Source organism: Syngnathus acus, chromosome 10 (assembly GCF_901709675.1).
Source record: "Syngnathus acus chromosome 10, fSynAcu1.2, whole genome shotgun sequence".
NCBI lineage: Eukaryota > Metazoa > Chordata > Actinopteri > Syngnathiformes > Syngnathidae > Syngnathus > Syngnathus acus.
The window spans coordinates 26934417-26948152 of NC_051095.1; the positions used below are offsets into that span (position 1 = coordinate 26934417).

The following is a 13736-nucleotide window of genomic DNA, read 5'->3' on the forward strand; positions in this document are numbered from 1 at the left end:
GTGGTTTGCCAAAACAACTATGGACCTATGCAGTCCAAACTGCTGCTGTGATCCGGAACAGGTGTTTTAACAAAAGAACAGGGCAGACAGCCATCCAGATGTTGACAGGAAGAAGACCAAATTTGTCTAGGATGCAGAGGTTTGGTTCAGAGTGTTATGCCTATAAACAAGACAAGAGAAAGCTTGATCCAAGGTGTGAAAAATGCGTTTTTATTGGGTATGATAAAACCAGTCCTGCATACATTGTGTATTCCCCTGTCAGTAAGAAAGTGCAAAAGCACAGATTGGTAAAGTTTGTGGCAAAATCAGGTGTAGGACAACAGACACAAACTAATGTCACATCTGAGGATGATGACTTTGTAAAAACCAAACCAAGAAGTCCAAATCTTGTGTTCGGAGAACAAAAACCTGAAGTCAGCCACCACCAACCACAACAAGAAAGAGCTGAGATCAAACGTGAGCCTGATGGTAGCCGTTACCCTACCAGAGAGAGAAGGCAGCCAGACAGATACACAGATTGTAATGTGTCCAAATATGTGTCTGATGATGAAGAGACTGATCAAGTCCAGAGTAACATTGATTACTGTTATCGTGTAATGTGTAACATACCTGTGTCATTTTCAGGAGCTGTAGCCTCAGATAAGGCCAAAGAGTGGGTTAAAGCCATGGATGAGGAAATGCATTCACTTAAAGAAAACAACACATTTACCTTGACCAATTTGCCAAAGGGCAAGAAAGCAGTGGGGGGTAGATGGGTGTATGCCATTAAAACAGATGTTGATGGATCTGAGAAGTACAAGGCCCGATATGTTGCTAAGGGATGTAGCCAAAAGATGGGTGTAGATTATGGGGAGACATTTTCTCCTACAGCTAACATGACCAGTGTTAGAGTTCTGATGCAGAAAGCAGCGCAGGAAAAGTTGATTTTACACCAAATGGATGTGAAAACCGCATATTTAAACGCACCCATAGACTGTGAGATCTACATGGAACAACCAGAAGGGTATGAGGAGAGATCTCAAACAGATGGGAAGTTAGTATGCAAAATTGAGAAGTCATTGTATGGGTTAAAACAATCAGGTAGAAATTGGAATAAGTTGTTGCATGATCATTTGACAGAAAATTATTTTACTCAAAACCAGGCTGACCACTGTGTTTACACAAGAGAGACAGAACATGAGAAAGTCATTGTGATAATATGGGTTGATGACCTATTAATTGCAGCAAGTAATGAAGAAGCTATGGAGGTCACAAAAGACATGCTGACAGCAAGGTTCAAAATGAAGGACTTGGGTAAACTGAAACATTTCTTGGGCATCGATTTTGAGCAAACCAGTAACTGTGTAACAATGTCTCAAGCTAAATATGTTGAGAAAATTTTAGATAGGTTTAATATGCAAGATTGCAAAGGTAGATCGACACCTTGTGAACAAAAACTGAACTACACAGATGATGCTGCGTTACTGAGTGATGTTTCAATGTACAGAGAAGCAGTGGGTAGTCTTATTTAACTGTATGTACAAGACCTGACTTGAGTTTTATTGTAAGCAAACTGTCACAGTATTTTAATCAACCTACTGTTGAACATTTTTGTACAGTTAAACATGTGCTAAGATATTTAAAGGGTACCAGTGACAAGAAGTTGTGCTACCAAATGAGTAATGAAAACCTGGGTATACAAACCTACAGTGATGCAAACTGGGCTGGTGATGTAGATCGACGTAGTACAACTGGTTATTGTGTAACTCTATCTCAGGGTGGTACTTTAGTGTCATGGAAGACAAAAAGACAGCCAACTGTAGCACTGTCTACTTGTGAGGCAGAGTATATTGCTCTGGCTGCAACTATCCAAGAATGTCTATACCTCACACAACTGCTAGATGGTATTGATAAACATGTGTATATGCTACCTGTAGTGTTTGAAGACAACCAAGGCACGATTGCATTAGCAAAGAATCCTGTTAAAAGACAGCGATGCAAACGTGGATATTAAATACCACTTTATCCGGTCCAATGTTACCGAGGGTAAACTGTCTCTTGTGTACTGTCCAACTGAACATATGGTTGCGGATGTAATGACCAAGCCTGCAACAAAATTTAAGTTGGCAAAATTTGCTGGATTTATGTTTGGGTCTAACTAAAGGAAAATGGACTTGTTTTCTGACTAGAATGTCAATGTAATGTTTTCTTTAGGTTTATAATGTGAGAGCAAGTGGGGGTGTTGAGAGATGCTCTCAATTATACATTTTCCTATTGTATGTTTTGTCAGAATATGTTTAAATCGTGTTATTGTCTTATGACAGCATCTTGATTTATTGTGTGATTGGAACCACCTGTGATGACCTGTTAAGTGGGCGTGTTTGATAAAAAGCCTTCCTGCATGCTGCACAGTAGGTCCCTACAAGCTGTTGCCGCAGTAGTCGCAGTGAATGGTGTGCAAACAGAGTTGATCGTCCTCCTCGTCTTTCTTTATTTTATTCCACTGAGTTTGGTGCGATTGTGTTCCTCACAAGTACCTGCTGCTGTATGGCTACTCTGCCAACAGTTTCCCAGAGTTACTAGCTACTCAGAATTTTGACTAGACAAAATTTTAGATGCAATTTAAGTTGTTCTGGTGCTGAGCAAACTTTCTACCAATTCAAGCACTGAGAGCTGGGGCTTGAGAATAGGGTTGATGTCTGAAGAGAACAGCCTGCCTATCTGAACGTAAATGTGCCAAACTGTTGCTGTTTTTAGCGTCAGATGTTTTACAAACGACTCTCCATAGTATGCCAGAACCCACAAACAACTTTTCTAGCACACTTTGCGGCCACAATGACACAGAATGAAAGACAAATGTTCTTCTTTTTTTATAGCACATTTTAGTAAAACTGATAGCAAGAAATAATAGTTTACTATACTTCATATATAGAACACAAATCTAACTTCTGATTTGGATATATCTTTTGACTCCCTTTTAAATTGCAGTACAAAAAATGCAGTGTTTAAAACAGTGAAGGGGAAGGACAAAGCTGTAAAACAAAGATGACAACCAAACTCAACTTAAGAGAAGAAAACATACCTGCTTCGTATCAAAATGATCTGTACATTTACATTTACAAAATCTTTTCAGTGAGTTTATATACTGTTTGACTACAAATGTTTCATTCGCAATCTAAGGCTGCCCATCTTTTAACTTCGTTTTTTCACATACCAGTTTCGATCCTTTTCTATGGGGTTTCAATTTGTCCATGATGAGAGCAGCCTTTGGCAGTCAAAAAGGAGGACTGTGTGGTGGGTAAGGGATCGGGGTTTGGTATAACATGCCTTCCTTTGCAGCATTTACAGTTTATAATTTGCCCTAAACCCATCCCAAATGAAGTTTGACTTTTCAGGAAGCTGGGCTTTCTTCTGGCAATGCTGGTTGACTGAAGAGGGATGTGACCTCTGATTGTGGCTGACTGTTGGAGGACTCCTTTTTCTGGGTGAGACTTTGGACATGTACAGAGAGCTGTGGTTTGGCCAACATAAGCTGTGGCACTGGTGTGCCTACAGCTAGATGGACAGCTGGGGTTGTCACTGGCTTTGCGAAAGCCTGTGCTAGATGTGTAGTGACAGGCTTGGCCTGTATGAGCTGGGTCACGTGGCCAGATGGATTCGCCTGCATGAGCGTGGCAAGCTGGTTGGCTGGGATAGTGATGATTGTTATTTTCTCACCTGCTTTGGAACCAGACGGCAGCATGGTGGGCAGGGTCTGGATGACCAATTTTGGGGCTGCATTAGCGCTAGCTACTGTAACTGGGGTTCCTGCAGTGGTAGTTAGGATAGGGGAAGTGTTTAATGTCACTTGACCAAGAGAGTTCGTCATTACCACAGGCATGGCACGGATAGGCCTGTTGGAGAAAGAAAAACAATCATTAACACCAGTTCGCCAACACACAGACTATTGAATGTCTGTTTTTTTTATTAGCACTATTATAAAGTTGTATTATTTGATGACTTCAAGAACCATTGAGACTGACATGACCAACAAAAAATGTTTAAGTGAAAAGTTTAACCATTATATAATTAATAGAATTCTTTATTTAATTACATATATTATTTGTGTGGTTTATGACAATTTAATTGCAGAGCTGAATAAAAAAAAAAAAATTTCAAAAGTGCACTTAAGTGTGAGACCTGGTGGTGGTGGTATTGGGGATGATTGTGACATAGGTTTGCTGAGGGTTGTAGGCAGCAGCGGTGGTGGTGGTGCCCAGGATTTTGGGACCCGGCTGGTTAGACACCACGCCCTCGCTGTCTTCACCTTCATCATCCTCAATGACTCGAATGTTCTTTGGCATATCTTTGAATTGGTAGGCCAACCTCTGACCTTCCACCTTTGCAAGGATTCCACGCTGGTAATAATATCTGCATATGAAGGCACTGGACTTACGGCATTGGCATTGTACAACATGCTTATTATATGTTTAATAGAAATTCTTATTTTGAAAAAAAATTCGACGTTTTAGTTTGTGCAGAATGGCTGACCTTAGGGCTCGGCCCATTGTTTCATAGTTCATATCAGGTTTGTTCTTGTGTTTCCCCCAAAGTTTGGACACGGCCTTGGAGTCGACCAATTTAAAGATGCCCTTTTCCCTCTGCATCCACTTTATGTATCGAGGACATGTGTTTTTGTCCTGCAACAGCTCCAGCAAAAACTCCCACAGGTAGGTGGTGTTGCCTAGAAGAAGAATAGAATGTCAATCTTAAAGCAAATGCTTACCAAAAAGTCACCAAATATATCTACCATATCAACTGGACCAAGGTTTACGAGTTCAAGTCATGGATTTTCCTGATTTATTTATTATGAAATCTACAAAGAGATTTAGGGTATCATGCGAAATTGTATTGGCCTACTCCAAATAGTTTTGATTCTAGAGGAGTTTCACATTTTTGTATCATGTCATGTTTGTTATTGTTTTTTTCCACCTTATTTAGGCAAAACTCAGCCTCACCAGTTTGTCCTTTCTATTGCCACTGTCTCAAGAGTTGTTGGAGATGGAGAGGGAACTACCGTATTTGTCGCACCACAAGGCGCACCCTCATTGAATTTTTTATTTTAGAAATGATTTCATATATAGGGCGCACCAGATTAAAAGGCGCATAAAATAGAAGCTATAGTGCAACAAACTGAGGTTGACTAGGGTCCACTAGCCAATAACCAATGAGCCCTCTGTAAACAATCGCGTTTTTCAAACTATCTCCTATAAAACGATCGGAACTGACTAAAGTTCGATCTAACACATTGGTACTGCTTACTTATGTTTCCCTTCCATATCGATCCGTAAATTTACTCGAAATGTTAATGGAGCAGCCTATTTTGAAATGAAATAGCCTCGTGCGTATAGCAGCTATCATTATAACATTAGCCACCTGCAAACTCCCATGAGCCTCAGCTCGCAGACTCCCATGAGCCTCAGCAAAGTGTCGTGGCAGCCCCCTGTAAACAATCACGTTTCTCAAACTATCTCCTATAAAATGATCGGAACTGACTAAAGTTCGATCTAACACATTGGTACAGCTTACTTATGTTTCCCTTCCTTATTGATCCGTAGATTTACTCGAAACATTAACGGAGCAGCCTATTTTCAAATGAAATAGCCTCGTGCGTATAGCAGCTATCATTATAGCATTAGTACAAACGCCCATGAGCCTCAGATTGCAGACTCCCATGAGCCTCAGCAAAGTGTCATGGCAGCCCCCTGTAAACAATCACGTTTCTCAAACTCTCTCCCATAAAAGTGATCGGGACCAACTAAAGACTGATTTAACACATTGGTGCTGCTTATTTATGATTCCGTTGGATATTGATTCGTAAACGTACTCGAAAACATTAACTGACTAAAGTTCGATCTAACACATTGGTACAGCTTACTTATGTTTCCCTTCCTTATTGATCCGTAGATTTACTCGAAACATTAACGGAGCAGCCTATTTTCAAATGAAATAGCCTTGTGCGTATAGCAGCTATCATTATAGCATTAGCCACCCGCAAACTCCCATGAGCCTCGGGTCGCAGACTCCCATGAGCCTCAGCAAAGTGTCGTGGCAGCCCCCTGTAAACAATCGCGTTTCTCAAACTCTCTCCCATAAAAGTGATCGGAACCGACTGGAACACATTGGTGCTGCTTATTTCAAAGTCAAAGTCAAAGTCTGCTTTATTGTCAATTTCTTCACACGCCAAGACACACAAAGAGATCGAAATTACGTTCCCACTATCCCACGGTGACAAGACATACCGTAATTTTCGGACTATAAGTCGCGGTTTTTTTCATAGTTTGGGTGGGGGGGCGACTTATACTCAGGAGTGACTTATATGTGTTTTTTTTCAAAAACTTTCAAAAAAAAAAAGAAAAAAAAAGAATGAAACCGCGATAAACGAACCGCAATGTAGCAAGGGATTACTGTAATTTGAATTTCAAGTGACGTCAGCAGCGTGACGTCAGCAGCGCGACTCAGCAGCGCGACTCAGCAGCGCGACGCGGCGTTGTTTACATAAAGGACAAAGATTGACTCGACGGAGCTCTCTTTCACTTCCGTGGATTGAAGTCGGGGGCCGGCGCTCGGCCGGGTGGCTGTCCAGGGACGGTGGATGGGGCTCGGACAATGCTTTTACGCACGCCCGGTCCTACTCTACCGAGCTGTCTTTCAGCTTCGTGGATGGAAGTCGAGGGCCGGCGCTCAGCCGGGTGGCTGTCCGGGGACGGTGGATGGGGCTTGGTCATGGCTTTTACGCACGCCCGGTCCTATTGTATTGAGCTCTCTTCCACTTCCGTGGCTGGAAGTCCACGCCGCCACACGCCTGGAAGTTTGTTTTGTTAAATAAAGAGCCGTTTACCAAACCCACGTCTTTCCTTGAACTTTGTTAACGCTACAATATAGTTATATAGTAGATCTGTGGAGTAACGACGAGGCTGACATCAGGGCGCACGCACGCGCGGCGTTGTTGACAAAGGACGAGGAATTTGATCGATGGATTTAATGATTTAGAGTGCACAGATGGTTTGATAACATTATTGCTTATATAATAGTTATTTGATATATAATTTATATATCGTTATATGGGCCTGTGGAATATTTTGAAGTGCAAGAGCCGTCAGCGGCGCGCACGCATTGTTGACAAAGGACGATTGATGGATTTAATGAATTGGAGTGACACAGATGGTTTTATTAACGTGTTATTTATGTAATAGTTTTTTGAATAACTCTGAATTTTACGTCAGGGCCGTTCTCAGCTCTTAGTTTGTGTTTATGTCACGTTAGCATACCTATCGTTTAGCCTGTGGTTGCTCGTTCATGACTGTTCTTGGTGTTGGATTTTGTCGAATAAATTGCACCCCAAAATGCGACTTATACTCCGGAGCGACTTATATATGTTTTTTTTCACTTTTTTGGGCATTTTATGGCTGGTGCGACTTATACTCCGGTGCGACTTATAGTCCGAAAATTACGGTAGTACACAATATACATACAAGTAAACAACACAAAAAATAAAAACAAGAAGGCACAAACAATGAATAAATAAGAGTGATAAATAAATAATAAATAAACAAAACATAATAAATAAGAGGAGCAAAAATGGAGCAAGTGTGCATACAGCAGACAGTCAGAAGATCGCGCAAAAGTACAGGACGCTACGCAGATATTTATGATTCTGTTGGATATTGATCCGTAAACGTACTCAAAACCAATAACGGAACAGCCTATTTTGAAATGAAATAGCCTCGCGGGTTTAACTGCTATTCAGTGACGTAATGCTGGGAAGCGATGCGACCTTGTAATTTACTAGTCGTACTAAAACGTACTGAAATATTTTGGCAGAGCGCTGTGTACAACCAGTATCGATCAACAAATTCATCAATTGATCCATATATAAGGCGCTCTGCATTATAAGGCGCACTGTGGGTATTTGAGTAAATTTTCAGTTTTTAAGTGCGCCTAACGGTGCGGAAAATACGGTATTAATTAAATATAGCAAATTAAAGCAGAACTAGACAGGTATCAGTTTTCATTGATTCTGGCGGCACAATATAGACAAACGCTGTAGTGTTTTGCCTGAAGTTGACCACATTTCTTATAAGTCCCAGCATGCAGAAATCCTGTGCTCTCGCTTGGCTGCAGTTGGACCGACTGAAATACTTTTCTGTTTCCATGAGTGGCTGTATGAAGAATGAATGGCACTGACGTTAGATTGTGTTTAAACAACATTGTATATGGATGTTTAAAATAATGTTTTATGTTTGGTTTTGTAACTTAATTTATTGTACAAGGCCCACCTACTCATCAGCAACTGACGGGCTGATGAGTTTAGAGCAGGCATGTCAAACATACGGCCCGCGGGCCGGACCCGGCCCGTTGGATGATTTAATCCGGCCCGTCATAAATTTCTGAGTATGTCAAAAAAAGAAGCGAGTCACTAGCTCATTTCTATCAAAAGTTATGATTCTTTAAAATAAATACAACTCAAATGCTCCCTCCAGCCGCTAGAGGGCAGTAAATGTGTAAAAGAGCTCACGTCCAGCATGCGGCACTGACACGAGTTAGTACCAGGAAAGAAACATTCGCAACGTGGTGTCCAACTAGAAATAACTACTACTAAACAAGTTATCGGTCAACACACCCTTCCCAAAATGGCACTCTCAAAAAAAAGAAAAGTGGACACGGAGTGCAGGGTTTTCCAGGAAAAATGGACTGAGAATTATTTATTCACAGAAGTGAAGACAAAACCAGTGTGCTTGGTTTGTAATCAGCAAGTTGCAGTGTTCAAAGAATTTAATATTCGGCGCCACTACGAGACTCATCATAAAGACAAGTATGACCACTTGAAAGGACAAAGAGGTGCAGTACTCAAGCGCTTCTTTGAGCTACGAGGCGAAATTGGACATTTTATGGAGAAGAAGGGACGCCCAGTAAAGGAACTTCAATGCAAGGAATGGGTGCAGGATCTTGCCTTCATGGTAGATATTACGCAACACTTGAATACACTTAACACTACATTGCAGGGCCGTAACAGAGTTGTCACTCAATATTACGACAGCATAAGTGCGTTCAAGATGAAACTGTCACTGTGGGAGACGCAGCTATCCAGCGGTGACACCACGCACTTCTCATGTCTCACAGCTGTGCGTCCGAACGCACCGGATCGTCCCGATTTGGATAAATATAAAGACAACATAACAGATTTGCTGCGAGAGTTTGAGCGGAGGTTTCAGGTTTTCAGTGAACTTGAGAACAAGTTCGGCTTTTTTCGCTCGCCATTTACAGTGAAGCCTTCTGATGTGCCAGCGGACATTCAGCTCGAGCTTATTGACTTGCAGTGCGATTCCGCTATGAAGGATAAATTTGGGTCCGTGGGATTGGATACGTTTTATCAGTATCTTGTGCCAGGTTACCCCAAATTAACAGCCATGACTGCAAAGGTTCTCTCCATGTTTGGGACTACTTATCTTTGTGAACAGGTGTTCTCCGTGATGAACAATAATAAAACAAAGCAGCGCTCAAGGTTGACAAATGAACACTTGAATGACATTGTTAAATGTGCTGCTACTCAGGATTTGACACCTGATATCGACGCACTTGTAAAGGCAAAAAGATGCCAAGTTTCAGGAGCCAGCAGCAGCAAGTAGACTGCAGGAGTGCAGTGAGAGAGAGAAAAAAAGTGTGATGACACGACATTTGTTTGCACTCATGAATACAGATCATTAAAAATAAGATTAATCTGGTTTCATATTAAAGACAATTAATATTGTGCAGTATATTCTCAGCTTCAGTAGGCCCAGCCCAGTAGTTTGAGCTGATGTAGTCTAATCTTATTGCCCATGCACTGCTAAAACTTTTATTTTGTATTTTTATTTATTATTATTTCAAAGCAGTATGACAATTAAGGCAAAACATTTTTTTTCATAGCTCCCACTTGAGTTTGTTTAGTGTGGTGAGTTGGTTCAGGTGTAAAACTGCATTCACTCAACTGTTAAAATAAACCAGTTGTTAACACATTCAATGCCAAACATGAAAATCATTTTTTTTCTCCATTGTTTGTGAATAAATGTGTTGTGCTTAGAAAAGATCCCTTGTCATCCGTGATTATAATATGTAGGGTAGGCTACAAATGTAGGCTGAATGATAAAGCATAGTACTGAAAAACAAAGCTAAATAGTTGGAGTTGACATTCTTTTACTGATCCGGCCCACCTGAGAACAGAAAGTCTGGATCCGGCCCCAGAGCCAAACTGAGTTTGACACGCCTGGTTTAGAGCGTTGACATAGATAAACAGATGTGTGCATTCCGTTTCCCCGGGGTTCCCATTTTGCGGAAGAGGGAGGATAATTCAGAAAAAGTATGGATTGAGGACGCCCTGAAGTGGATTTTTGTCCATCCGTGTATTGTATTGCTTTATTAATAAAGAGGAATAAAACACTACTTTCAGACCAAATGTGATGTGAATGTTTATTATTACGGATGACTAAACCTCTGCCGTTACTAATTTCTCTCTCACCATCAAAAAATGAAAGCCGTTTGCCCCAGAAAGAATGGCTAGGATGCCTGCCGTATATTAATTTGTATGACACCATTTTAACCGAATTGGATCAGGGCTACAATGCAAAGTCGGTACATAAGTCATTTGAAACTTTTTGACGTTTTGGGTAATGTGATCGAGCGTGACAGTGACCGTATGAAACAGGAGTAGCCGGCAACTCCCCACCTAATTTTGCTATGAATCGCTTGAGGGACACGAGTCCCATATTTTATGGACCATAAGTCGCTCCGGAGTTCAAGTCGCACCAGCCATAAAACGCATAATAAAGAAGAAAAAAACACAACATATATAAGTCGCACCGGAGTACAAGTCGCATTTTTGGGGGGACTTTATTTGACAAAATCCAACACCAACAACAGACATGAATAGGCAACAACAGGCTAAACGATTAGGTATGCTAACATAACATAAACAAACGAGGAACTGAGAACGTGCCTGACGTAACATTAACAGTTATTATATTAACAGTAATCACAGATTCGTGGACTGGTGCCAGCGGAACCGCCTCCAGATTAACTCTGGAAAAACAAAGGAGCTGGTGGCGGACTTCCACCGGCGCAAAGTCCCCCCCTCGCCGGTGAACATCCAGGGAACGGACATAGAGATTGTGGACTCTTACAAGTACCTGGGTGTTCACCTGAACAATAAACTGGACTGGACTGTTAACACTCAGGCCCTATACAAGAAGGGGCAAAGCAGACTCCACCTGCTGCGCAGACTGAGGTCCTTCGGAGTGAGGGACGGCCTCCTGAGGACCTTCTACGACTCTGTGGTGGCGTCCGCCATTTTTTATGGGGTGGTCTGCTGGAGCAGCGGCATCATTGCAGCGGAGAAGAAGAGACTGGACAAAGTGGTGAAGAAAGCCGGCTCTGTCCTGGGCTGCAGTCTGGACCGGGTGGAGGTGGTGGGGGAGAGGAGGATGGTGGCTAAGCTGTCCTCCATCATGGACAATGTCTCCCACCCCGTTCATGAGACTGTCAGAGCCCTGGAGAGCTCCATCAGTGACCGGCTTCGTCACCCACGATGCACCACCGAGAGGCATCGCAGGTCCTTCCTCCCTGCTGCCATCAGACTGTACAACCAGGCCGATCACTGTAGCTAACGGACAATAATAACATGCAATAATAACGTGTAATAACCATATGTGCAATCATATGTGCAATATCTGTCTACCTCACACTCTTCTTACCTGCTTTTTTGCACTGTTTTTCTCCCTTTGCACTTTTTTTTTATCTAATATTTTTTTATCTCCACTGTATATTGTGTATTGTGTATATACTGTCCATGTTTTTAATTATATATATATTTTACTTTTTTAAATCTTTTACCCCCTTCCCCGCATGCGTGTGTGTGTGTGTGTGTATATGTTAAGTGTACTGCTGCTAACACAGGAGTTTCCCCATTGAGGGAATAATAAAGGATTATCTAATCTATTAAAATAACTACCGTATTTTTCGGACTAAAAGTCGCTCCGGAATATAGGTCGCATTAGCCATAAAATGCACAATAACGTGAAAAAATATATAAGTCGCTCCGGAGTATAAGTCGCATTTTGAGGGAAACTTATTCGACAAAATCCAACACCAAGAACAGACATGAACGAGCAACAACAGGCTAAACGATAGGTATGCTAACGTGACATAAACACAAACGAAGAGCTGAGAACGGGCCTGACGTAACATTCAGAGTTATTCAAATAACTATTTATTACATAAATGACACGTTCATAATACCATCTGTGTCACTCCAATTCATTAAATCCATTGATCGTCCTTTATGTCAACAATGCCGGCCGGGTGCGCGCTGCTGACGCCGGTTGCACTTCAAAATATTCCACAGGCCCATATAACGAGATATAAATTATATTTCAAATAACTATTATATAAACAATAATATTATCAAAACCATCTGTGTCACTCCAAATCATTAAATCCATCGATCGTCCTTTACGTCAACAATGCCGACCGGGTGCGCGCTGCTGACGGCGCTTGCACTTCAAAATATTCCACAGGCCCATATAACGATATATAAATTATATATCAAATAACTATTATATAAGCAACAATATTATCAAACCATCTGTGTCACTCAAAATCATTAAATCCATCGATCAAATTCCTCGTCCTTTGTCAACAACGCCGCGCGTGCGCCCTGACGTCAGCCTCGTCGTTATTCCACAGATCTAGTATATACGTAACAATATTGTAGTACCAAGAAAGACGTGGGTTTGGTAAACGGCTCTTTATTTAACAAAACAATAGTTCAACGAGCCAACAACTACTGAACTGCAACGATAAAAACATATACAAGTTGCTACACGAAATAAAATATATCAAATAACTATAACATAAATAGTTCACCGCCACACGGCCCCAAGCACCAGCGTCGACTTCCAGGCGTGTGGCGGCGTGGACTTCCATCCCCGGAGGTGGCACTTCCAGCCACGGAGGTGGAAGAGAGCTCTATAGAATAGGACCGGGCGTGCGTAAAAGCCATGTCCGAGCCTCATCCATCGTCCCCGGACAGCCACCCGGCCGAGCGCCGGCCCCCGGCTTCCATCCACGGATGTGAAAGAGAGCTCCGTAAAGTAGGATCGGGCGTGCGTAAAAGCCATAATAGTTTTTCAAACCTTCCGTGTCACTCCAAATAATTAAATCCTTCAAACTCTTCGTCCTCCGTGTCACTTACAAACAAAGCCGCTAATGATGCCAGTAGTACGTCGGGCCCTTCGTCATCCCGTGATCGTATCTTTGTCCTTTATGTAAACAACCGCCGCGCCGCTGACGTCACTTGAAATTCAAATTACAGTAATTTCTTGCTACATCGCGGTTCGTTTATCGCGGTTCCAAATTTTTTTTGGGGGAATTTTGAAAATTTGTGAAAAAATTCACATATAAGTCGCTCCTCAGTATAAGTCGCCCCCCCCCCCACCCAAACTATGAAAAAAAACGCGACTTATAGTCCGAAAAAGACGGTATAACATAAATAACACGTTTACTCAGCCTGTGTCAGAAGTAGTATGACGTACGGAAGTGAGGCATGGGTCCTGAAAACAGAACACGAAGACAAACTAAACAGAGCAGAAATGAGGATGATCAGATGGATGTGTGGTGTGTCAATGAGGGAGGAAAAGATCAGTGCAGAGCTGAGACAGAAGAAGGGAGTGGAGGCCATTGTG

The 13736-nt window shown here is 41.9% G+C and overlaps 2 protein-coding genes and 1 long non-coding RNA gene across 17 annotated transcripts in view; all 3 read right to left on the minus strand.

The window, feature by feature from the left end:
• tctn1 (tectonic family member 1) overlaps positions 1-13736 on the minus strand; it is a 1200810-nt gene that overhangs the window by 686163 nt on the left and 500911 nt on the right. The gene's annotated exons all lie outside the window — the stretch shown is intronic.
• LOC119129586 overlaps positions 1-13736 on the minus strand; it is a 539655-nt gene that overhangs the window by 369578 nt on the left and 156341 nt on the right. The window lies entirely within an intron of this gene.
• Positions 2839-13736, minus strand: part of LOC119129515 (ETS-related transcription factor Elf-2-like) — an 84314-nt gene continuing 73416 nt past the window's right edge. For all 15 annotated transcript variants that reach the window (XM_037262852.1, XM_037262856.1, XM_037262851.1 and 12 more), the window contains 3 exons: positions 4510-4702; positions 4159-4389; positions 2839-3872 (listed from right to left, as the gene is read on the minus strand). In XM_037262852.1, coding sequence (XP_037118747.1) covers positions 3371-3872; positions 4159-4389; positions 4510-4702 — 926 coding nt within the window. In that variant the 3' untranslated portion in view covers positions 2839-3370. The remainder of the gene's footprint in view (positions 3873-4158; positions 4390-4509; positions 4703-13736) is intronic.